Source organism: Pygocentrus nattereri, chromosome 1, assembly GCF_015220715.1.
Source record: "Pygocentrus nattereri isolate fPygNat1 chromosome 1, fPygNat1.pri, whole genome shotgun sequence".
Lineage (NCBI taxonomy): Eukaryota > Metazoa > Chordata > Actinopteri > Characiformes > Serrasalmidae > Pygocentrus > Pygocentrus nattereri.
In genome coordinates, this window is record NC_051211.1 from 52,038,704 (window position 1) to 52,066,203 (window position 27,500).

The following is a 27,500-nucleotide window of genomic DNA, read 5'->3' on the forward strand; positions in this document are numbered from 1 at the left end:
GAACGGGGGGAAAAAAAACAACTCAATACCAAACGCGGATATTGAGCTGTGCCGGTAAGGATGAGAAATGAAAAGAGGAGAGGAGAGAGAGATTTTCAGCACGGTGAAATCCCATCTCTCCTGCACTGAGTGGGAGAAGTGAAGTGAATTAAAGCAGCATTAAAACTGGAATGAGTTTCCCCAAAGCTCAGTTGCGCAAAGAACATCAAAACATTACAAAGCATTACTTGCAGGACTGGGAACTGCTTGTTTTTTTGTTGTGAAGCTAATAATGAGTCCTGTATATAAAACACGAACGTGTCTGTTATTCTGAGTTAATGTTCCAAATGTAACAAGGTTAAGGTGATAAATGCAGCACTACCATCGATCTGCCTTTACCTGGCACGTCATTCAACAGTTTCAGCAGGAGGAAAAGCGGATGAAACTGTAGAAACGTCCAAATAGCTTCAACAGTAATATGATCTGTCTGGCCCATGGGGTGTTTTCTTCCCCCTTTACTCAGCATTTTGAAAGCAGGGATGCAAAAAAAGCAATATTTTGATAAAATAATACCAGCCTGTAATAAAAGCTGTAGCAAAAAGTTTGGCAACGTTCTCACAAATTGAGGTTCTGTTCACCAACAACAGGTAAAAGTAAGTTATGTAATAATAAAGACGTCGATTAATGTTTTAGCTCTTCAGGCTGCAGCTTCACTTAAGCTGGCTTAATATTTTAATGTGTTAGTTCACTAGACAAACTACATTTACTGACCACTTTATCAGAAACACTACAGCAATGCTGGGCAGGGCCTCCTATTGCTCTCAAAACAGCCTCAATTCTTCGTAGCATGGACACAACAAGATGTTGGAAACATTCCTTTGAGATTCTGGTCCGTGTTGTCACGACATGCATCATGCAATTCCTGCAGGTTTTTCAGGCACTGTGAATCTCCCGTTCCACATCATAAAGGTGGTCTATTGGATTCTGAGCTGGTGGCTGGGAAGACCACTGAAGACCTGAACTCATGAAATCAGTCTGAGACTAAGTCTGCCTTGTGGCATGGTGCATTATTTACATTTATTTATGTACATTTATGGTATTTGGCAGACGCTCTTATCCACAGGTAGGCGAAGGTGGTGTTAGGAGTCTTGCCCAAGGACTCTTATTGGTATAGTGTAGGGTGTTTACCCAGGTGGGGATTGAACCCCAGTCTACAGCGTAGAAGGCAGAGGTGTTACCCACTACACTATCCAACCACTTATCATGCTGGAAGTAGCCAACAGAAGATCGTAAACTGTGGCAATGAAGGAATGCACATGGTCACCAATAATACACCTAATATAGGCTGTGGCTATTGAAGCGATGACCGAGCGGTCGTCTCGAACCGGTCAAGCCGTTCTCCGTCGACCTCTCTCATCAAAAAAGGCATTTCCGTCCAGAGAACTGCCGCTCACTGGATGTTTTTTCCTTTACTGCACTATTCGAAGTGAACTCTCGAGACTGTTGTGCGTGAACATCCAGGAGATCAGCAGTTATAGAAACCAGGCTGTCTGGCCCCAACAATCATGGCACAGCCAAAATCACTGAGAACACATTTTTTCCTCATTCTGATGGTCAATGTAAACCATTGCTTCAAGCTGCTGGCCTGCAAAATACTGCATTTCCATCGCTGATACAGGTGTTCAATTTCCTGACATAATCTACGATCACCAGTAGCCCTGTGAACATGTGGTTTTCACACCATACAAAACTTACTTGGAATAAATCATTTCTCCATGAACTTCCATTAGAAGCTGAGAACTTCTTTCCTTCTCCTGTAAAGGTACCGCTTTGAAGGCATGGGGTTGTCACCACAGCGACGATACAGTATGTGACTGCTTCAACCTTCGTGAACCTAGAGTTTGTCTTCTCATTTTCAGCCGTAACTGTTCTTTTCCTAGGTACGTAGGTATGACCCCATAACTGAATCCCTGTCCTCTTCAAGTCATTAACTCTCCCTAGGTTAGATGCCACATAAACGAAAACAGACAACGGAAACATCTGGCAACAATTTCAACATTTTCAATGATGTCAAATAACTGGTTCAGATACTAAACAGTTACAGAAGGGCGGTGAGGATATCGAAACAAAACAAGGAATCGAGAAGAATCACAGTTTACCTAGCATGTCAACCTAATGCTGGAATCAGACGACAAGATTTCAGCTCTATTTTGACACCATTTTGTCGCAGCCAACAATTTTCCAGCGTTGGGCCGGAATATCCGCATTGGGAACAATGTACGGGTCTTGTAGTGTCACATCACTGAAGAACAGCAATGTGGCATCTGGGACGCCTCATGACAACCCAATGAAAAGTCTAGCATGGTAGAATTTTTGTATTTTTCCACCTAGTTTGACATCTCCTACGATATGTTCCTTGACGTTAACCAATAGGATGAAAGTTGGCCGCACATATGGAAACACAGCGAAGAAAAGAGGGATGGTGCTCTTGCAACTGTCAAGTGGAACAACAAAACAGAGAAAGGTTTGTTGAGCTGCGGTAACAACAACTTTTTGACATTTCCTCGAGGGGGTACTACGACAATCCAAAAAGATAAAAGTTGGTGAGAAATAGTGCGTATAGTGTCTGTTTACATCACCCGTGGATGCTACATTTACATAATGCTCTTGAAATGTTAACACATTTGTTACCTCAAGTTCGCTTTGAAGGACCGGCAGCCTATACGGTCCACTTCGTGACGCCCAGGAACAGGTCCAGTCGTTTTTCCTTTCTTTTTTTCTTTTCAAAACACAAAACCTCCAGCATCACACAAAGCACCTCTGATGGACTGTTTCTTGACCTTCCTTCCCATGAATTCGTGCAAGAACTTGAATTATGATTGGTCGGCGTCAAATTTGCAGTCTCGCCAGCCTCCCAACCAAGACACGGTATAAATTCATGGCACTACGATTGCCTAACCTGGCATAACGACCGCCGTGAAAGACAAAAACGACGTGTGGGCCAATCCCGGGTTGATCATTCGGAAGCTGCTCTTAATATCCAACACCAGAAGGGACTTCAGGAAAAACTATCACTGCACCTCAGATCCATAAAACACTACTGCAAACAGTGAGTTTGGAGGACGAACACAAAGACGACTCCCCTCTGTACCCCCATCACTCGGAGCCAACAGTAAACCACCAAACCAAGGAAACAATTTCATCCTATTCAATTCTATAGCCTCACTAGGGCACTTTAAAAACAACCTAAGGACAGAGAGACGAAATAAAGAAAGAAACGCGGGACATGGACATCTAAATGGAAGACAACATTAAGGAAAATATTGATTCTGTCCCTCCGAGCGTGACATCATGGTCAATAAAGCCCCTACTTTGGCTTAATGGCGTTGCCTGGGCGATGGGACAGAGCACTTTGCCTCCGTCACCTCGACAACAATGCTGTAAAACAAGAGACTCTGCCCCTAAATTTGCTTTTATGGCCGACAGAAAATAAACTCTCTGTCAATAGCAATTTCTGTAGGTCACTGTTGTGGCGCTGTGAGGGACTGAAAGGATTACTGGCACAAGAGGGTGACGCGAACTGGAGTTACATTCTGGAGCTTCACAGCAAACGGAGGAAAACAGATAATGTCATTTACAGACTGGGTAGATAAATCCGTAAGCAGAAGATATTAGTGTTATGCATCTGTTACTGTCCTTTAGAAGTTGTATGATGAGCCCAAAGGTTGTTCAACAGCTCCTAGTGTTCAACTGTAAGTCATAATGGGAAGACTTTTGACTTGAACGGGTCACATTTCACTTCTATCTACCTGGACCTAAATGTACAGCCCTAGGATGAAATCCTCTGCAGGCGGCTGCACTAAAGTTGGTTGGGGAATACAGTGCATTGCCAAGAATGGGGGGGGTAGAATCGATATTCTGGAAAAGTCAAGCTAGCAATTTTCCGGGTCAGGACTCAATAAGGCTCCCAGACTTCATTCATTTTGACATGCAGAAAATCGCAACATTAACCGGTCAAACAACTATAAGACAGGCTAGTGGTATTAACCTTCCAGAAAACATTTTCAGTAAAAGTTAATGCAGCAATTTGCCCTTTTCCATGATGAAAAAGAGGAAAGGAGGGAAATGGAGACAAAGACGTCAGGGATGAAAAAATTACTCGACATTATCGAGAATGGCGACTAAAAAAAAAAAAGGTTGACAAATTTTTCCGTTCTAGATTTTCTGCTTTCGTTCTAAAAGTGACGTCCAAACTAGAGGGAGTTACTGATTTAATCTGAAGAGATTAGCAATTAACTTATAGTATCATACATCTGGGAGTAGAGAGTGAAAGAAAAAGAATGATCGTGGCTGAAAATTAAAAAAATAATAAAAAAGAATTAAAAGTCTGTTAGCATTTTCTTGAAATTCCCCAATGTACAAAAAAAAAAAAAACAACACATAAATTTCATGTAAAGCTTTAGTCCAAGTAATTTTGGAGCATTTCTATCGACCCACTGGCCATGAAATGTCTGCATTATGGGCTATTAATAGCTGTCTTGCCCTTCATATTTAAGCAATAGAACACAAGAGGGGGCGTGTTATCGCAAAATAACATCACAGCAGACACACAGAGAGAAGGAGATAACACACAACAGTTAAATAAACACAGTAAGAAATGAATAAACTGGCCGTGAACGCGGCGTTTAATGTTTTAATGTTCAGTTCCTTCCTCCTAATTATAGCTCCTTAACGAGCTCCGCCCTCTCGCTGCCCAGCCAGCAGTTCGTTCTCCAGCTTCTTACACTAAATTCCCAAACTGTCGTCACCACTGAGCAGCTTTTCAGTCGGCAGCTCTGACAGAAGAACAGCTGAACAACCTGGAATCAGCCAGAAATTAACCCAACACCATTCGCCAGACGTGGAGTCTGATCTTCAGAGTCGGACCAAATCAGACTGAGCCATAAAACTGAGCCAATATCAGGTTCTGCTCAGTTTGGTCAGTTTGTCCAGATCAGTATTAATGTTGTTTTGTTCCAGCCGGTCTGTAAAGCTTCTCACAGCCCGTTTAGTTTGGCGAATGGTGTTGGGTTCATTTCTGGCTGATTCCAGGTTGTTTAGCTGTTCTTCTGTCACAGCTGCCGACTGAAAAGCTGCTCAGTGGAGACGACAGTTTGGGAATTTAGTGTCGTCTCGTCTTCAGAGTCGGACCAAATCGGCTGTCGGTCAGATTTGATCTTAAAAGTGTCCGTTTTCTGTTTGTGGCAAAGTAAGAAGTAAGAACGGTCAAATGGCCTGAGCGTCTCCTACAGCTGTCAAAGTCGTTGCTTAGCAACCACATCTCAGTGGAGTGATAGTGTTAGTGAAAAACCCGTAATGTCATGGCAAAATAGCACGGTTAGAACGCCTCTCAACCAATCAGCTTGCGTGGCTGGAACTAGCTGTTTTATGAAGTATAACAACATATAACAACTTAACTACCACTGCTCCACAGAGTGCTCGGTTTTCCTTACGCTGCTCCAGTGCTACAACAACACTTTCTCACCAGCGAAGCATATTAGAATCTGAATTAGGGAGAGAGACTGAGCTCCCATCAGTGGAAGTTAATAGATCACCCCATCAGAAAGGAGGAAATTACCTCCCGTGCGAGTCTCTCTCCAGTGATTAATTGATCTGGAGAAAAAAAGAAAGCGAAAAGAGTGAAGCTGATGGGTGCCGGAAGAAAGGTGAACGAGTGCACGGACTGCACGGCTAAATCTGTGTCCCAATTTGACCACTGCCCAGATACAACATTCTTATCTGTGTAACCACGATCTGTCTTTGCCAAACTGTTCGTCTATCTGATCTCAAAAATGCATTCATACCCAGCGTCAGGATATCAGAGGCAACAGCGTTTCTATTAGGAAGAGGAGAGAGGCATTTATTAAGCTTTAATAACTAAAGCTGTGTTGGGCAAATGTATTGAGCGCAAGAGCTGAGACCACAGTTCTCACACTCCATATGATGTAGAAGAAGATATAATATAGAGTAAGAAAAAATGATATAATAAAATTACAAAAAGAAAGCAATCAGGCATTCAAGTAAACAAATAGAATAACAAATAAATCATTAGTACAGCAGACGGAGTGTCTTAATCAATAGCTGTGCTGTTTCTACCACAAAACACTGAGTGTGCTCAATAATCCGACCATTATTGGATTTCCGCAGTTGTCGGATTATTCAAACGGTCATGTAAGCATAGATCAGAGTAAGGTCCAGAAAATCTGATAAATATGCTGGATTTGAGCCCAGTAATCAGATTTCTCAGTGCATGTAAACTCTTACTTTGATTCCTGTCGGATTTCTCCGTCTGAGCGTGTGCAAAAACAGACAGTGGTCCCGGGAATAAGCGAGCGGCGTTTTTGAGCGATGCTGAAACCGAATGCACGCTTGACACAATGAAGGATTTAAATATTCCTCATCTTCTAGATGAAGACGTTCATAGTTTCAGCTAAAGTGGCACAATGTTTTTTTTTTAAAAAAAGCAGCTGCATGATGTTTGAGTTTTGCATTACGTTTACGTCACGTCTCATTCTGCGAGTCTATTGGCTGGTTGCAAAGCAGAAATCTGATTACTGTCTGACTCGTGTAGACCTGGAGTTCCCCATTATCTGATGACTCAAGTGCAATGCGGACACGTTGATCAGATTACTGAGAAAATCTGATTTTCTGCAGTTATGAGATTATTAAGTGCAAGTAAACGCATTCACTGTTAGACATGAATTTTTGACATGATTTGAAAGTCGCAGCTTTCTTTTACATATGGACGTTCCATGATGAACGGAAAATGGGAATTGTCCAAAATTACTTGGAAATCTTTATATCAACCCCGGGCAAAGGTTAGTTAAGACTTTTGGAGATGGGTGTTTGTTTCAAGCTAACCAAACCAGCCAAATGTGAACATACGCTTAGTGCGCTTTTTCTGCAGGCAGTTGTGTTTCCTGAAGGCTCAGGTAGCTGTATTACACTCACCACTGCTGGAGCTCCTGTTGTGCCTTGTATCTCTCCTCTTCCAGGCCTTTCTGCAACTCTTCCGCGATCTTTCTTCTCAACTCTGGTTCATTAACTGAAAATAATAAGTAAAAACTATTTTAACACAGACAATGGCTTTGTTTCTGTCGTTGTTTCCTCAAGTTACAGTGGATAACAGCACCTGTGTGAAATAATCAGGGATGCACGATGATACTGGAATCACATCACATCGGATTTCAAATCAATATCTGCCAATGTATTTATTGTGATCTGATAATATTTCTCTGTAATGCTAATTCAGGTAGACCTAGGTGGTTACGTATGGAGATATGTACATAAAAGAGTGTGTATGTTTAAAAAATAAATAAATAAAAATTGATAACTGTTTCCTATGAAACAACGGGCTCTGAAAATAAAGCACCATTAGGGTTAAGCACCAATGACCTTAAGGCACTAATCCAGGTGCCAACACCCATGAACAACAACATACACATACATAGTGACAAGCAGTCACAAAACAAGCCAGTTCATTGTTAGAGACACACCAAAGACTGGTGGATTAATTCCTATTCCAGGCAGGAATGCCACTGCTACCAATGTGTCCTTGGGCAAAACTTTATGCTGACTTACTACCAGTGGTGGACAGCAAGTAAGAAAATTTCATTAGTTTCTGTACTTGAGTATTTTTGGTGTATCTGTACTGAAGTTTCTCCATTACTGGGCGACTTTTTCCTTTCACTCCACTACATTTCAGAGTCTAATATCCGACTTTTTCCTCCTACATTTTGAGAAATCTGTCGTTCCTTTTGGTTTCTGTGTGTATAAAAACGTAACATGTCAAAACGAAAGAAGCGCAAAGCCAGAGCACCAATCAGGGCCCAGCGGTCACTTTGTTTAGAGCTGGTTTTGACCTGTTGGTCATACCGACCCAGTGCAGCACGCGGTTCAACGTCAGCGCAGCAGCGTAAAACTTTGGGAGAGTCTGTTCAACATAAATGATGAACTAACCTAACTTTGTGTAAATAGAGCTCAATATAGAAATATGTCCACATATGCAGTCGAGACTGACGCGGCTTTTTTCTGAATTTCTACAAACACCATTTCATTTTATAGTAAATGAGTTTGGGCTGGTTTATGTTTATGAACAGACGCCTACAGATCAACATAGTAAAGGAGCTCATCTGTGATCCTGAGTTTAAAGCCAGTTTTTATTCAACTTAAACTTGGAACTAAGTTGTAAATAAATCTGAAACTGAAACTTTGCTTGTGTGTAAAAAGTGATTTCAGAGCCACTCGGTTCTCCCTGATGGAAACTGTTTACCTTCAGTGTTTTGTGCTTCTGATCATTTTAATAGACGTCAGCGTCACTAATTAATGACGTTCTATTAAAAGACTGGTTTACCAAGAGAGACGCTGGAGGACTTTCACCTGAAATGAGTTCATGAAGCCAGTCTGGTTATAAAAATGATAACAGGACATCAGAGCCAGAATTACTCTTTTAGTACTTTTACTTTATACTTAAGTACATTTGAAGGTAAATACTTTAGTACTTTTACTCAAGTGGAGGTCTAAAGGGAGGAACTTCTACTTTTACTGGAGGAATATTTTACCTTGAGTATCTCGACTTTAACTCGAGTACATGGTTTGTGTACTTCATCCACCACTGCTTACTACAGCATGTGGGTCTGGATAAGAGTGTCTGGTACACAATATATAATGTTTACTTGAAATAACGATTGTTTTTCATTAAATCTCGTGTCTGATTTAGGTAATGAATGTCTTTGGTGAATCTTATTCTCAACACACTGTGAAAAACTGAAAAGGAAAAAAAAAAAGTTGCATTGGTGTGAATACGGGCCACAACACGGCGTTCAGGTTATCAGCCTAGAAATTCTACATCTGTGCCTCTTCTATTAAAAGCAGACCTTTTAAAAATGCATAAAAAAAGTGTCAACATTTAATTTAACCATTATTTCATTTACCCTAACCAAGTACCTAGCAAAATCAAGAATTCAACTATTTCTAAAACATGCACTTGCTTGTAATCTTTGGGGGCAGTCGTGGGCTGGAGGTTAGGGAGCTGGCCCTGTGACTGGAAGGTCGCCAGTTCGATCCCCAGGGCCGACAGTTCATGACTGAGGTGTCCTTGAGCAAGACACCTAACCCCCAATTGCTCCCCGGGCGCCGTGGATAGGGCTGCCCACTGCTCCGGGCAAGTGTGCTCACTGCCCCTAGTGTGTGTGTGTGCTCACTAGTGTGTATGTGGTGTTTCACTTCACGGATGGGTTAAATGCGGAGGTGGAATTTCCCCGGTTGTGGGATTAAAAGTATAACTTAACTTAGCTTAACCTTAGTGGCTCAACAGCGGCCCCTAGAGTGAGACTTCTGGTATGATTGTGACTGAGAGAACAGAGAAATGACAGAAATGACTAGCCAGATGAGGAAGCCCACCAGCTGAAATCTAAAGTAAGCTAAGGTGATGCTTCGTTAAGAGCTACACTGATGTGTCCTTGTAATTACAAGCCTACAGTTACGGTCACGCCCACGGTCAGGATTGGTTAATACCACAGGTATGATTGTTGTATTAATTAATTAATTAATAAAAGGTTTTATGTTGTATTAATGTAACACATGCTGCGCTGCTATTATAAAGACGACTGCGTTTGAACAACATTAAAAAAGACTGAAGCGCCACATTCAGATGGCATTTAGACCTAAACCTGCACCACTGTGCCCTCTAAGACCGGTGACCGTAGCCAAATATTTAGAAATGAGCGAGTCCATCGCCGAAGCACTTTAAGAGCTCCATTTAATAATCAATCTGTGCTTTAACAGATGGAGATTTAATCTTCTAAAAAAAAATAAATAAAATTCAATTTTAAAAAAAGTGTAAAAAGGGCCCGGCTCCATCACTGAAAAAACGAAAACACACCAGATGGAGAGAGGAGAAAATAATTCTAATAAATGTGTGCCTGATGCCTTTTTTACATCTCCCCAGCTACATTAGCACGGCCTGTGAGCCCTGGACGCAACTCCTGACGACTTCTTTGCCCATAACTGCCGTGGAAGACTCTCCTCCAGAGTCCATGTCTGGCTGCTGTTTATTTGTTCTATTATTGTCAACACGTTTACAGTATGGTGGATTATCTGTTCACAGCCATTTTCTTGTAAAACCACGAGTTTTAAATAGTAACATCTTTATTAAGAGAAGTAACATTTCTATTTTTGTATTTGTCAAAATTTTTGAAAACGTTTATCGATTTTTTTTGTTGTTTTTTTTTTTTTTTTTTACAGGATTTCTTTTTTACAGTCTGACAACTTTGTACTTATAAAGCAAAGTATTTGTAATAGTCCATAATGAATTTACTTCCATCCATCCATTTTCTAAGCCGCTATTTTTTTTTTCGATCCCAGCGGTCATTGGGCGGAAGGCAGGATACACCCTGGACAGGTCGCCAGTCCATCGCAGGGCTGAATTTGGAGTTCACTTCCAATTTACTTCCATCCATCCATCCATCCATCCATTATCTTCCGCTTCTCCGGGGTTCGGGTCGCGGGGGCAGCATCCTAAGCAATGAAGCCCAGACCTCCCTTTCCCCAGCCACTTCCACCAGCTCTCCAAGGGGGATTCCGAGGCGCTCCCAGGCCAGCTGGGCGATATAGTCGCGCCAGCGTGTCCTAGGTCTTCCCCGGGGTCTCCTCCCAGGTGGACTCGCCTGTGACACCTCCCGAGGGAGGCGTCCAGGAGGCATCCTAACCAGATGCCCGAACCACCTCAGCTGGCTCCTCTCGACGTGGAGAAGCAGCAGCTCTACTCCGAGTCCCTCCCGGATGACTGAACTTCTCACCCTGTCTCTAAGGGAGAGTCCAGACACCCTGCGGAGGAAACTCATTTCGGCCGCTTGTATTCGCGATCTTATTCTTTCGGTCATCACCCAAAGCTCATGACCATAGGTGAGGGTGGGAACGTAGATCGACCAGTAAATCGTGAGTCTTACCTTATGGCTCAGCTCTTTCTTTACCACAACAGACCGGTAAAGAGCCCGCATCACTGCTGACCCAGCACCAATCCGCCTGTCAATCTCCCGCTCCCTTGTACCATCACTTGTGAACAAGACCCCGAGATACTTGAACTCCTCCACTTGAGGCAAGAGCCTATCCCCGACCCAGAGAGGGCTCTCCACCCTTTTCCGTCCTGAGAACCATGGTCTCGGATTTAGAGGTACTGATTCTCATCCCAGCCGCTTCACACTCGGCTGCAAACCGATCCAGCGAAAGCTGAAGTTCGCGGCCTGATGTCCCCAATAGGACCACATCATCTGCAAACAGCAGCGATGTGACCCTGAGGTCACCAAACCGGACACCCTCCATCCCTTGACTGCGCCTAGAAATTCTATCCATAAAAATTATGAAATTATTTACTTCCAATATCTCTTATTAATAAAACAAATGGAAGTGATGTCGTTCGTGAACTGGACAGCTCCCATTCAGTGAAATAAGATCCTGTGGCAGTAAATGTCCACGTGGCACACGTTACAGCCGTCCTACCCGTTTAATTCAGTAATTTTTCGGTTTTGGTCGCTTTGTGGGGGGGGTCACAACTTTGTGGGAGCGTGAAATTGTCCAAAATCTCTTGGTGCTGAAGCGTTAAGAGTTCCTTTCACTGGAACTGAGGGGCCGAGCCCAACTCCTGAGAAACACCCCCACACCATGATCCCCCCTCCACCAAACTTTACACTTGGCACAATGCAGTCAGACAAGTACCGTTCTCCTGGCAACCACCAAACCCAGACTTGTCCATCGGATTGCCAGATGGAGAAGCGTGATTGGTCACTCCAGAGAACACGTCTCCACTGCATTCCACGCTTTGCATTGTGCTTGGTGATGTAAGGCTTGGATGCAGCTGCTCGGCCATGGAAACCCATTCCCTGAAGTTCTCTACGCTGTTCTTGAGCTGATCTGAAGGCCACATGAAGTTTGGAGGTCTGTAGTGATTGACTCTGCAGAAAGTTGGTGACCTCTGCGCACTATGCCCCTCAGCATCCGCTGACCCGCTCTGTCATTTTACGTGGCCGACCACTTCGTGGCTGAGTTGCTGTCGTTCCCAATCGCTTCCACTTTGTTATAATCCCACTGACAGTTGACTGTGGAATATTTAGTAGTGTGGAAATTTCACGACTGGACTTGTTCTTGTCCAGAACAGTAACTTTACAGGAGAAGCAAAAAACATGCTTTCCTTTTAATGTAAGTCAATGGAACTAGAGAGTTTTCCAAGTCGCTTTGGGTCAGTTTGTTTAGTCCATTCATTACAAAATTTACAGACAATATAAAGTTACAGTTATTTTCAAATTATCCAATCAAATGTTACGTTCTTAAAAAAGGTGGGCCTTCAGGAGTTCTTATGGTTCTGTATAGAACAGTGAATGATTAAGTGGATAATTTGATAGAGAATGTGTTGTATACGGTTCTATCTATTTGTAGAACCAATTAATCATTCACTGTTCTATACAGAACCATAAGAACTCCTGAAGGTCCACCTTTTTCAAGAGCGGAACATTCGATTGGATCAGAATCAAAAGCACAGTTAGTTTAAAAGCAAAGTAACTTGGTACTTTTTTCACTTTGCATTTTAAACCTTGCACTTTTTGGTGGAGTGCTCCTTCCTTTCCCCATGAGACCCCAGCCCAACTGGACAGCATGAGCCACTGCAACAGAATCAATCCTTCGGGAAATCTATATAACATTCACATCCGACAGCTCAGGTGCTGAGCAAAATACACACACGGGCAAAATATGGAAAAATACCTGCACACTGTTCTCAAAGCCCGTTCACCCTGATGAAACCCAGCTGGATCGAAATCTTATTTTGAAATATCATTTTCAGAGCATAAAGAACAGTGAGCAGACATATTACAGAATCTGTACCCCCCCCAACAAATTCCCATTTCCAGGAAGGAGAGCATGTTTCATATCTAAGTCAGTCATTTCCTTCGAAACAAATCAAATAACCAGAGATGTGACAAAAACTGGATTTATGCACGGCTTCTCAAAATCCCATCCACACACCACTGCGGAGCGCTTTTAAAGTCTAGTTATCACGTTGTACACAGGGCGCAGCAGATGTGTTCCGATGCACAACACACATATGGAAACTGTCTAATCTCATCAACTGTGAAGTTTGACATTATGTGTCTGAATGGAATTTAAGCAGCAGTTCAGCTTCCCAACTCCGAGCTTCTTAGGCACTGGAGCGCTATACTCCACGTTTGATTGGGAGAAAATGACACACTTTATACAGCGTTCTGAAGATCAGCCTCACCAAAACGGCACTTAAACGGAGAAAAAGCCTTTTTTTAAACCAATTAAGATCAGAAAACACGCACAAAAGAAACTAGAACGGCATCTTTCACTTCAAACAGTTCATTAAATATTATCTTGAATATCTGCATATTGTACAGACTTAAAATTATGAGGGTTCTTTAGGAAAGAAAAAGGTTCCTTCTTATATAGAACCATGAACACTTAAAGAACCTTTTGTATGGTTAAAGGGTTCTCTGCAAGGTGAAAGAGTTCTTCAGATTGATGAAGTATGTGGTGTAGATGGTCCTGTGTAGAACCTTAAACGCTCAAAGAACCCTCTGCATGGTTAATGGGTTCTTTGCATAGTGAAATGTTTCTTCAGATTGACGGTGAACGTGCTACAGATGGTTCTATATAGAACCTTGAACCCTCAGAGAACCCTCTGCATGGTTAAAAGGTTTTTAAAATTGATGGTGAACGTGCTGTAGATGGTTCTATATAGAACCTTGAACCCTCAGAGAACCCTCTGCATGGTTAAAAGGTTTTTAAATTTGATGGTGAACGTGCTGTAGATGGTTCTATATAGAACCTTTTAGAAAGGTGTTCTGTTTAGCACCAAAAAGGGTCCTTCGATTGTAACAAGTCTGGTATCTATAACAATAGAAGAACCTTTTTTGGTGTTATGCCACTTTTAAAAAATATACAGATACAGAACCATCTACAGGACACTCTCCATCGATCTAAAGAGCCCTTTGACGATGCATGATTAAAGGATTCTTCAGGTTAGAGGTGTTTCTGGTTCTGTATAGAACCCTTTAATCTACTGAAGAACCCTCGAAGAACCATCATTTTATGTGTCTACAAGAATACAGAAAGCTGTGTGTTTCACTTTAACAATTAAATGTTTTTTTTTATTTTATCACGATTGTTATATTTATTGTTGTTGTTACATTTAAATGCTTGTTAATGACAACTGAAAAGCTTCAAGGTAACGCAAAAACATCAATGACTGTCAAAACAGGCAGCATAAAATGCTATTCTGAGTCTCACAGCCCAATCTGGCAACCCTGATCAGAATGCTGAGGCTGTCTGAACATGTCAGCGGTGCAGGAGTGCTGAAAAATCCAAATAATCTCAAAAACTTAGAACAATTTTTGGTCACATCTCGTTAGTAACCGAGGAAATCACGTTTTAGATCCTACAAGACGAAGCCTTTATACCTGAGCGTGCGCTAAACTCTGCTTCTGCTCCAGACAGGCGGCTCGCTGGCCAGCATGTTGTCAGAAATAAATGCAGTGGAGAGCACATTAGGAAGAATTCCAGAGCTGAAGGAAAAGCACGTTTTACCCCTACCCCATGTTTGCGAGTGTCTCCTTGCCCCTTGGAACTGAGTTACAAGGGGTAGTGGTTTAAACTACTGGGCTTTAGTTACATTTAGGGATCATAAGCCTTCAAAGAGGGGCGCAATTATTTATTATCACCCACCTCTAATTCTTCAGTGATATGAAGCTGAAGCCAGATATTCACCAGCTTCTTGTTCAGATTTTCCCATTCCACCTTAAATGGAGCAGCAGTTTTGATGACTGGGGCTCCAGAAATAAACTGCTGCACCATTTAAGGTGGAATGGGAAATCGTGGGATCAAATGGGACATCGGCAAACTACCTCCAATTTTATGTGCATGTTATGAATAAAAGGACCATAATATATTGAAACGACAGTAAACTAAGACAACACAGCGGCTGTCGTCATTTTTTAACAAAGAAAATTCTCACAATTGTGGGTTTCTTGGGTCTCTTGCTTAGCCCTCTTGACGGTTTTTCTATTGTCTTTCTCAACAACGTGACCCTGAAAAATCTCAGCTTGGAGGGCCAGGTAGCCCCAATACTTCTCCCTATCTCTCCCTCTCAACAAAAATCAGGACACCCTACCCCTGGGCATGAAAGCGCAAAACAGAGGGCTAGGCCTAAGCGGTAGGGCCAAGGAGTGAAATGGGACTGGGCCTTGGACTGAATTAAAACAGACATTTTTGTACAAAGCTGAAGTTTCTTTTTTTAATTTTCCATTCCACCTTAAATGGAATGTAACTGCTGCCCCATTTAAGGTGGGACAGAGCATTCAAATAAGAAGCTGAAGAACAACTTCAGCCTCGTCATTATCAGCTCAAATCAGAGCCCAAAAGCAGGCAGTCAGGAACAGAGTCTCGACTTCCGCCGAGATCTCACGGTGCCTTTGACAGGAAAGGACCGTTTGACAGGCTTGAAAAAAAGACTAATCACTGTTTTCGCATGAGGTGCAGGCAGATTATCTCGTTCCCCTTAGATACCAGTGATTCACAAGAGTTTAGCTTCATAAATAAAATATTCCTTCCCACTGCACTGATGAAAACCGATGCACTGAAGTGGGCAAAAGTAAGTTAAAACACTTAACGGCTTGATTTTAACTAAGCAAGTTAATGTCATACTTGCTGCTAGTATTGGTAAGTACTCATTAGAGATGAACCAATATCACTTTTTCCCTTCCAATACCGATACTGATACTGGATCCTTCAGTATCAGCCAATACTGAGTACCAATACTGATACTGCCTCTGTCTAACCTGACTCACATGTAAGCCCCGATATTTACACAGTTTCACTGGCTGGAAGGCAATTACTTCTTGGATTATATTTAGTAGATGTTTCAGGAAATTACTTATTTTTTTACTGTATCTATTTAGTATTTACCATTATATAATTAGTAACGAGAACCATGTTTAACAAATTAAGTAAATGTAAAATATCAGTTAAAAACAGAACTGAACAGTAAAGTACGGAGCCCCGCTGGCGACATCCTGTATAAATAAAAATGCGTGACCACGGCTTAGTAAGGCGTGGGAACGAGATAATTAAGCCGTGGCCACAACTTAGTAAAGCATGGGAACGAGATCCTAATGCGTGGCCACGACTTGGCAAGCCATGATCTCGTTCACATGCCTTACTAAGTCATGGCCACGCTTTAGGATCTCATTCCCACACGTTAATAAGGCGTGGCCACGTGTTATTTTTATTTACACAGGATATCATCAGCGGGGCTCCTTAGTAAACAGATAAACCTGTGGTGTTTACACGTCAACACACAGCAGCTCAAAAATCGAGCTGAATGTTGTTTCACATCCAAATATCTGAAGTTATTTGTCTCATTTCTGTGTCTTGTTCACTGGCGCTGCATCCCTGAGTGTCAGTTTAGTGAACATCACTGTCGTTCACGCTGTCAGTATCAGCCTTTCAGTGTTTTTTCTGGGTTGGTTGAAGCGACAGGCCATGAGACCCCGCAGCCGAGTGATGCAGCTGACCGACGGAGGCGCACTGCGGACGGAGCTATTGAAAACACAGGCCAGGCTTGTGGGCTGCTATGCTAAAGGCTAAGCCGAGAGTCCGGCGGCTCCTTCGGGTCTATCAGTACTCTCATTGCCGTCCCACACCGCAGACGTGTTGTTCAGTTCTGTCTGCTGGCGTGCACGCGCTCGTCAGAAACAGTATCCTCCTCACAGATACCAATGCAGTATCAGTGCAACACTAGTATGAATCAAACAACCCAGCAGGCCTTCTAGAATGGATGGAGAGGAACGGCCCCAGATATTATGATAACAACGAATTATAGACAACTGAGGGTGAAAAGGCAGCAATTTGATTTCTCTCTGCTGACAAGAGGTCAATCTCATCCACCTCACAAACAAAGCCCAAAAATGCAATATATCAGCAGGTAGAATATTTACCAGTGATGCAGTGAAACTTTGTCGCCAAAAAAAAAGAAAATTTAAACAGGGAGAAAATAATTAACAGGCCTATAATTAAGTTTAAGGTTTTACGAATATTGGTGATAAAGGTGTAAAATTAAAATTACTGCCTTGCGATGGACTGGCAACCTGTCCTGGGTGTTTCCTGCTTTCTGCCCAATGACTGCAGTGATAGGCTCCAGTATCACCTCCCCCGACCCAGGAGGATAAGCGGTTTAGAAAGTGCGTGCGTAGGTGTGTGTGAGATTAATATATATATAATATATATAAGACATGAAATCCACCAACTGGATTTCATGTCTCACATTTGTATGCCAAAGTTGGGAAAAGATGACTTTCTAAGTCAAAAGTGAACGCATCCTCTACCTGGAAACGTGAACGCATCCTCTACCTGGAAAAGTGAACGCATCCTCTACCTGGAAAAGTGAACGCATCCTCTACCTGGAAACGTGAACGCATCCTCTACCTGGAAACGTGAACGCATCCTCTACCTGGAAACGTGAACGCATCCTCTACCTGGAAACGTGAACGCATCCTCTACCTGGAAACGTGAACGCATCCTCTACCTGGAAACGTGAACGCATCCTCTACCTGGAAAAGTGAACGCATCCTCTACCTGGAAAAGTGAACGCATCCTCTACCTGGAAAAGTGAACGCATCCTCTACCTGGAAACGTGAACGCATCCTCTACCTGGAACAAACTTCTGCACATTTTAATGCACAAATCTATCATGTGGGGTCAAGAAGAGCCCATTAGGCTTGAACATGGGAATAAATAAATGAGAGAGAGTTTGAGGGGGACGGAAGTAAAGACATACTATGAATTGGGGAAGAGAGGGGGGGAGGGAGAGAGAGCGAGAGAGAGCGAGAGAGAGCGACACACAAAGAGACTGTCAGAGAGAGAAGTAAGAGAAAGTGAGAGTGCTAGAGAGAGAAGACAGAAAGTGAAAGAGACCACAAAACAGGGAAAAAGAAAGAAGAGAGAAACGAGAGAAAGCGAGAGAGATTGAGAGAGCTAGAGTAGATAAAGTGAGAGATCGAGAGAGAGAGACACAGAGAGAGAGAGAGAGAGAGAGAGAGAGAGAGAGAGAGAGAGAGACACACACACAAAGAGACTGTCAGAGAGAGAAGACAAAGTGAAAGAGACCACAAAACAGGGAAAAAGAAAGAAGAGAAAAACGAGAGAAAGCGAGAGAGATCGAGAGAGAGAGACACAGAGAGAGAGAGAGAGAGAGAGAGAGAGAGAGAGAGACAGAGAGAGAGAGACACACACAAAGAGACTGTCAGAGAGAGAAGACAGAAAGTGAAAGAGACCACAAAACAGGGAAAAAGAAAGAAGAGAGTAACGAGAGAAAGCGAGAGAGATTGAGAGAGCTAGAGAGAGAATGAGTTCCAGAGAGAGAGTAGATAAAGTGAGTGATCGAGAGAGAGACACAGAGAGAGAGAGAGAGAGAGAGAGAGAGAGAGAGAGAGAGAGAGAAAAGAGAGAAAAGAGAGAATTCTCAGGCTAAAAAGGGAACCGCAGAAGAAAGCAGATAAAGCAGTTAGTCACTCGTTACACCGACACACAGGCGTCTTCAGCTGCTGCCACAACACATTAAGTCACGTTACTATGAGGCGAGAGAAGGTGGGCTCGATAGAACCGGCGCATTTTCAAGAAGTGGCTCATTCCGAACTTTGTGAAGCGCTTAATGTCCCTCAGTCTGATACTGATCTGATACAGATCTGTCCTTCTGTTCTCCCACTGACTCCTCTTCCAACTCCCTGCCAGCTTCTGTCAACCTTTCCTCCCCCACATTCCACTCATTTACACTCCTGCTCCTCATCATTAATTTCATCACCAGACTTTGCAGAAGCGGGAGAGAAAGAAAGGGCAAGAGAGGGAGGAAGACAGAGAGATGGAGAGCAAGGGAGGGAGATTAAAAAAAGGAGTGAGAAAGAGAAAAAGGAGAGTGAACTCTCTATATCCTCTAATTCTATGCCATCTTACACCCTTCAGGTGTCGGCCGGGGGTCAGAGAAAATTCCAGAATGACATTAGCAGCTCAGGCGCCCGTGTCACTTCTGAGCGCGACATGTAAATGTTAAAAGATTAAAAACTCATCATCTTTTGATATTTTCTCTCTCTCTCCCTCTCACACACACATACGTTGCCGCAGAACAGAAAGAAACCTGGAGAGTGGCTCTCGGGTGAGGAGATAATAGACAGAGGCAAATTGCGCTTCTCATCAGAAGTTTCATTAACCTCAGGACCCGAGTGAAGGGAGGGGTAATCTGGAACATTACAGCTCCCTCACGCTCCAACTTAAACAAGTCGGAACACCTTCCCACCTTCAAAGAAGAAGCTCCCAGGCATTTCAAACAAGTCGCGCCTTCCACCCCTCCGATCGCGCCTCCTCACATCATCCTTTCTCTTACTCAGTCTAGTATGCAAGATCATTTGTTTGTATATCGCCGTTTTTCAGTTTTTGACAGAATTTGAAAATGCCTGTTGCTCTTTGCATTGGTTGAGTTTACATGCAAAGATTCCTGCCAATCCGACTGAATATACGCCCATTATAGATTCAGACTGAGGTGTAGGGCTCCTGAGTGGAGTGTAGGTGTAGGGCCCCTGCAAGCGTCTAAGCATTGGCCCCGTCATCAGGAGATTGTGAGTTCGAACTACAGCCATCTGTGGCTCAGAGTCCGAGAGAGCACAATTGGCCTCGCTCTCTCTGGGTGGGTTGGGTGGTTAGGACGGCAGCTCGGAATCTGATCCCAAGAACTAAGGAAGGTGCAGAGAGAAAAGATGTCAGGTGTCAAGACCAAGCACACACATGGGTTTAACAGACCTACCTCCTGGGGACGTTTAAAGAGATTTAAGGGTTATCTGTAGCTAATATAACCCAAGTGCAGGGTAATTCAAAAAGATTCAGCCGATTTCAAAGCGCTATATTTTTACAACCGTGAGGCGCCGAGGAACCAATCACAATCCAATTGAAAGAGGGGGTCACTGTCTGAGTTTGACAGTCACTGGAAGACGGCTCCCTTCAGTCTGACAGGAGATGTGAACCCGAAAGCGTTTGGAATTGTCTACTTCAATAAGAGCGAATCCGTCATAACCGGGCAACGTGATTTTCGTCGGCAATGAAGCTCCAACAGCTCAGAGCGTTCGTCGGTGGTTCCACAGCAACGGACGATCTCCAAAATCTCACTGAAAGAGTATGGGATGAACTTCAGGAGGTTCATACTGAGCACTTGTAAAATTACATATTAAAATCTACGCTCATTTAACAGTTCACTGCACTGTTCTGTAATAATATTACATGTAGTGTAAAATATAACTGTTTAAGGTGGAAAGGAAAGTTTGAATGAGAATCAAACATCAAAGTATCAAAGTGTTTGTGTCACTGTTAAAATTAAATATAACAGCAGAACAACATTTCTTGTAGTATATTAGTTTGAGCTAAGCATGTTAGTTTGGGGCTAATGTACAGTAAAGTCAAAGATGACTTCATTTCCAGCCAAAGAGAGACATTTCTGAGGAGAGGAAATGAGATAATACACTTACATAATGAAGCAACATGACAAAGGGAAATAAGGAGAAAAACAAGTTTTCTAAAACTGGAGCTCAACAAAATGTCAATGGATATTAATGGCTATAAAATATTAACGGAGCATTTCTTGTCGTATACTAGCTTGTGGTTAGAGATCACTTCATTTATTTATTTCCAGCCAAAACAGCCATTAAACTACTCATTTTCAAGAGACATCTCTGAAGATATGAAGTAGGATTTACATAATGACGCAATAGGGAAAATAAATGCTTTCTAAAACTGAAGCTCAAAAATATTAGTGGATATTGAGAAAATTAAACTCCTAACAACCTTCAGATCTGAAAGAATCCACAGCCATCCTTCCACTGTGAGAAGACGACTCAGTGATATGGGTCTGAAAGGATGCGCAACTATCAAAAAGCCTTTAATGAGAAAATTTGCCAATCAAACAAAGAAGCTACCAATTCAAATCGGTGGGCGGAGCACAGATAGGCTAATGTGAGATTTGGCCCAATGGGCTTGATCAGATAAACCATCTCGGAAAGAATGACGCCGCAGTCGTTCGGTATTCATGACATGGGCTTCTGTGTTTGGTTGATGCAACTGGCTGATTAAGAGGATAAGACGCAGGTAAGATACAGCATGTTTTTAGCATGGTGTGAGGGGATTGTTTCATTAAAGAAACGACTGCAGGAGAGTGTCTTCGATGCTCTTTCTGTCTCCCTGCTGAACTTGGCAGCGATCTTGAAGCAGGTAATTAGCGCATAATGGTGAGCGAGGTGTGTGGGTTCTGCGTATGAATATTTATGGTGAGCGGAGAAGCGGTGGGAGGATCAACCTCCACCGCCGTCTAATCAGCTCACCCGGCGACTCCAGCCTTGATTTAGAGACAGGCCTGGTCACAGAGAGCCCGGCTTAATACCACCACTCGTGGGTACACATAATCAATCCCCCTCATTAAGGTCACGACCTCCGGATATTATGCTGACGGGCAGCCGGGAAAATGTGTGACGTGGACGAGGGGGCAGAATAAAGTTGCCTGCGTGTCAAGGTCTTCAGCGAAAGTTTACCTGTTGTTTACTACATTCTTCATTCTGGGGTTCGGGCTTCGAGCTGATGCGGCCGAGCAAGGGCTTGTTTTTTTTTTTGTTTTTTTCACTGCTTTCTTTCTCTCTACAACTTTAGATAAAAACAAAAGATGAAATATCTGTTCCCAACTGCTTCAACAGACTCTGCGCTTTCTGGCAGACTTTACAAAAATAAATACAAAAATAAATAAATTACTAGTCCCTGTGATGCAGCACACACTCCAAAACAGGGGTCTGAAAAAGTTAACTTTAAGCAAGAGAGAAAACAAAATGATAGAAAAGAAGAGAGAGAGCTGGAAATACAGGCAGAGAGAGAAAGAAAGAATGAGAAAAACAGAGAGAGGGAGAGCAAGACAGAGAAGAGATAGATACAGAAGACAGATATAAAAGGAGTGAGAGATTGAGGGAGAGTCTACAAAGAGAGAGAGAGAGAGAGAGAGAGAGAGAGAGAGAGAGAGAGAGAGAGAGAAGACTGACAGAGAAAGAGAAAAGGTGAGAGGCAGCGTAAGTGCATAGAAGACATTTTATTTATATATATATATATATATATATATATATATATATATATATATATATATATATATATATATATATATATATATAGAGAGAGAGAGAGAGACAGTGAGAGAAGATAGAAAGTAGGAGAGAGCAGAGAAATGGTGAGTGAGAGGGAGAGAAGAAGAAAAAGAAGCAGAGCCAGACAGAGTGAGAGATACGAAGACACAGAAAATAGAGAGAGAGAGAAGAAAAAGACAGAAGTCAAGCAATATGAAGAGTCAGAGAGAGAGAGAGAGAGAGAGAGAGAGAGAGAGAGAGAGAGAGAGAGAGAAAAATAGAGGTTGAAAGAGAGTTAGAGGTTGAGAAAGACAAGGCAGAGGAAGGGGTGGGACAGGTGATAGAAAAAAGAGTGACAGGGAGAGAAGATAGAGAAGAGGTGAGGGATAGAAATAGTGAGCAAGAAGGGAGAAAGACAGACACAAAAAGAGGGAGACAGAGAGACAGAGGAAGGGCGAGAGACAGAGACGTCAGAAGAGAAACAGAGCAAGGGTGCGAGAGACAGTGACAGAAAGACTGTGACAGAAAAACAAGGATCGAGACAAAAAGGAAGAGCGAGAGACAAAGAAGGCCAACAAAGGAGGGGGCGAGTGTGATAGAAAGCGAGAGAGAAAGAGATAAACAGAGGAGAGCGAGAGCGCCAGAGAGAGACAGAAGCAGCGAGAGGGCTACCAGCGAATCGGAGGAGAGCGTTTCTCTGTGGCTAAGCTCATTAAGCTGATCTGTGTCTCGTTAACAGGGAGCTGTCTCGTTATGTTTGATGTGGTCAGGTGACCGGCGCTCTCCCGCTGAGGGAGACTCGTCTCCCATGCCTGGAGACTGCACCACCTCCGCGGGTAACACCGCAGAATGATTTTCACACCTTTCTCCAGCTGCCAGCTTCCTCCGACCACTGTTTCAGTACACGCCGGCTTCGGATAATGATGTGGAAGGAGAAAGTGTGAAAGTTCAAGACGGAGAGCCGCGTCGGGAAAACATTAGGACGCTTTCGTCGGGAAGTTTGCGCCACAGGTTCACGTTCATATGCTACGAGGATCAGTATCAGCAGATATTTACTCGAGACATGTCGCTGCAGTCTGGACAAAATCTCACCTCTACTTTTTGGCCGTTTTTCAGTTTTTGACATATTTTGAAAATGCCCGTTTCTCTTTGCATTGTGTGTAAATTATGATGAACAGACAAAAAGAAACGGCCAAAAATGCCTTGGAAGGACGTCTGGTTCCATTGACTTGCATTAAAAGTGAAGAAGGTCTTTTTCCTTCTCCTGTAAAGCTCTCATTTCGGAGAAAATAGCGATATACTAGCATCGGACAGATGTTTAGATTTGACCAGTATTTCAAATCGATATTTGATGACGTATTTCTGGCACCCTGGTAGAGCAGAATGTTTAAGCGGCACTGGGTTACTGCACTAAAATATCTGCAGTTTATTCATTTTACTGCAATAGTAGCAGAAATAAATGTTACATGTCTCAGTAATATTAATGCCGGTAGATACGGTCACAATTTCTACACTTGTTTATCCACCCGCATCTGCAGTTATGTACGTGAAACATGACAGACTAACAGTTCAGCGAGTCTGTGTTCTATGTTGTTTGCTCCTAGTACGTACGCACAGTACTGTGCAAAGGTCTTCAGCACCTAAGCACATTATTTAAAACCATTTATCTGGGCAACCAAGGAATTTGTTGCAATTTTGCAGGAATTTTCATCACAGCAATTTTTGGGTGCCACAATATGTTATGGGCATCACTGAACATGAAATCGTCCAAAATCTCTTGGTGCTGAAGTTTAAGAGTTCCTTTCAATGGAACTAAGGGGCCGAGCCCAACTAAACCCAGACTCATCCATCGGATTCCCAGATGGAGAAGCGTGATTGGTCACTCCAGAGAACACGTCTCCACTGCTCTAGAGTCCAGTGGCGGCACTTTACAGCACTGCATTCCACGCTTTGCATTGCGCTTGGTGATGTAAGACTTGGATGCAGCTGCTCGGCCATGGAAACCCATTCCATGAAGCTCTCTACGCTGTTCTTGAGCTGATCTGAAGGCCACATGAAGTTTGGAGGTCTGTAGTGATTGACTCTGCAGAAAGTTGGTGACCTCTGCGCACTATGCCCCTCAGCATCCGCTGACCCGCTCTGTCATTTTACGTGGCCGACCACTTTGTGGCTGAGTTGCTGTCGTTCCCAATCGCTTCCACTTTGTTATAATCCCACTGACAGTTGACTGTGGAATATTTAGTAGTGAGGAAATTTCACCACTGGACTTGTTCCACAGGTAGCGTCCGATCACGGCACCACGCTGGAGTTCACTGAGCTCCTGAGAGCGACCCATTCTTTCACTAATGTCTGTAGAAGCAGTCTGCAGGCCTAGGGGCTCGGCTCTATACACCTGTGGCCATGGAAGTGATTGGAACACCTGAATTCAGTGATTTGGATGAGTGAGTGAATATTTTTGGCAATATAGTGTAAGTCCGAAGTCTGACACCTTCATCTTTTTGTAGTTTTTCTGTTTATCCATGCCTGTGATTGGTACACTGTAGTGGGTAACACACCTGCCTTCTACGCTGTAGACTAGGGTTCAATTCCCTGGCTGGGATAAACACCCTTCACTATACCAATAAGATTCCTAACACTATCCTCACCTACCTGTGTAGGATGTTCAAACTGTACGTCACTCTGGATAAGAGGGTCTGACAAATCCCACTAATGTAAATATAAATGTTGCCCTTTAGATTGTGCAGAAATGTCATGATGAATAGACCAAAAGAGCCCAAATTAATTGGAAAACGTCTGGCTCCATTGACGTACATTAAAAGTAACGTGTGTTTTTCCTTTCTCCTGTAAAGTTACCGTCTTTGAGATTTTGTTCTGATAAGAACGAAATAATCCAGACAATTAATTCTAAACAACTGACATTAACATAGAGTAGCAAACAAAATGAGACAAACTCAAGACAATTAGAGATAACATGCTATGCTCCATTTGTCCTTCACTGAATATTATTAGCCTTTTTTTTTTTTTATTTCTAGTGGGAAATTGAACCACTCCTGAAAAAGAAAACATAACCTTACAGCAGGGAGCAGCAACAGTTGCTGAAGGCATGAGAAAAAAAATAAAACCCTAATCAGACATACACTAAAAAGGATGACTCATCAGACAATATCAAATGCTCTGAGGTCTTTTGTGCTCATTAACTAAATCAGGATGTGCGCAACATTGGCAAGATTTCAGAAAAAAAAACTTCCAAATGGCAATTTCTGTGAAGCTAATGAAGCACAGTTTTGGACAGTGGACAGAGAGGTTTCACACTGACTTCTGTGACCATCATTATGCTTGTTTTCCAGCATTTCAAACAGCTACAATGCTTAATTAATCGTGTATGTGTACTATCCAGCAACGTCCAACATTTAACCGCTACGCCTCCTTCCTGAGGATGCATCTCAACGCTTTCATAATCACGATTTTGAGATCTTTTTCTGGCAGCAGTCTGGACATCAAACTACTGGAGCTCTTCCACATTTTGTTAGATGTGTCCCTTCGCTAAGATAATTAAAAATGTTTAACTGCACTGATTTAAACTGATTTTAAGTACATTCATTTAATGTGTCGGAGTCTATCGTAATCACTGTTCCAAAAAATAAAGGCTCCATTATTTTCCACAATATGCTTCCGAAGTTACAACTGAGGCCTTCAGCGCTTAAGGCACACTGAGCGAATCTGACTGTGCAGCCAAAAACTGCATTCAAGGGCGTGTGATCTATGACCGACCAAAGATAACAGCACCTATTCTGTCTTTTATAAGGACTCATGATGATACCAGCACTTAGAATAACGGAGGCCGACCAGACCTGATTCACAGTACGATTAAAAACACTTTGCAAACTCATAAACGCGCTGCAAACACAGAAAACACTTTCATCCACACGACTACATCAGAGCTACATTCCACAAACTCACTGCAAACCCACAGGAAACTTCAGAAACACTGCAAAGGGCTCAAAGTGGACGGAATATCTGTGACAGAAAATCACTAACAGAAGCAGATCAGACCACAGACTCCCAGATCCTCAGGTCATAGTTAACCCGGGTGGCTAGTTTGCTTAAGCAGTAGAACAATCGAGGAGTGCGTCATCACCAATAACATCACGGCTGTGAAGATCTGCGGCCACCAAATCACAGCCGTGATGTTATAGTGATAACTCACTCCTCGAGTGTCTCTATCGCTTTAATACAGCAGTTAAATAAATACAGTAAGAAATGAATAAACTGGCCGTGAACGCGGTGTTTAATATGTTTTAATGTCCTCCTAATTATAGCTCCTTAACGAGCAGCTTGCTGCTACGTCAGTGTAACGAGCTCCGCCCACTCGCTGCTCAGCCGACAGTTCGTTCTCCAGCTCCTTACACTAAATTCCCAAACTGTCGTCTCCACTGAGCAGCTTTTGTTTTTACTGGGTCAGTTTTACGGCTCAGTCTGATTCGGTCCGACTCTGAAGATCAGACTCCACGTCTGGCGAATGGTGTTGGGTTCATTTCTGGCTGATTCCAGGTTGTTCAGCTGTTCTTCTGTCACAGCTGCCGATTGAAAAGCTGCTCAGTGGAGACGACAGTTTGGGAATTTAGTGTCGTCTCGTCTTCAGAGTCGGACCAAACCGGCTGTCGGTGAAAAGTGAGCTTAAAAATATCAATTTTCTCTTTGTGGCAAAGTAAGAAGTCAGTCAGAACGCTGCTCAACTAATCAGCTTGTGTGGCTGGAACTAATAAGTGACACGTCACAGCGATGCTGTGATATTTATCTGGTATTACTAGTTAAATGTTTACAGTTACTCTTTACAGCTAAGTCCCATTACATCATTACATCCCAGTAATCTGCTCAAATAAAAGTTAACTAACTTTACCTGTGAATGTTTGTGCTGCATAGAATATAGAAGTCCCAATGGCACTATAATGAATAAACTATAATTATGTAAAGTCCTATACTATAATTAATAAAGTCCCAGTGCAGTGAGATAATACCTGTGGTTTGTCAAGCTTTAAGCACTCCTGTCATTTTATTTATTTAATTTTTTTTTAAATATCTCCCACTGAGCACTCAGTAGGATCAACTGAGCACGGGTAACATGCAGAGTGCGCTCGGCAAAAGCTCCCATAATCAGTGTATAAATAGAAGAAATCACTGAGATAAATAGGTGCATTAATAGGAGACTTATCAGCAATAATTTGATAATTAGCCACGTCACAAGAATCAGATCAAAGCGTCTTACTGCAGGTCTGC

General features: G+C 42.7%; 1 protein-coding gene across 4 annotated transcripts in view; it reads right to left on the minus strand.

The window, feature by feature from the left end:
• Positions 1-27,500, minus strand: part of chchd3a (coiled-coil-helix-coiled-coil-helix domain containing 3a) — a 134,097-nt gene that overhangs the window by 100,558 nt on the left and 6,039 nt on the right. For all 4 annotated transcript variants that reach the window (XM_037542588.1, XM_017711297.2, XM_037542592.1 and 1 more), the window contains one exon: positions 6,970-7,063. In XM_037542588.1, coding sequence (XP_037398485.1) covers positions 6,970-7,063 — 94 coding nt within the window. The remainder of the gene's footprint in view (positions 1-6,969; positions 7,064-27,500) is intronic.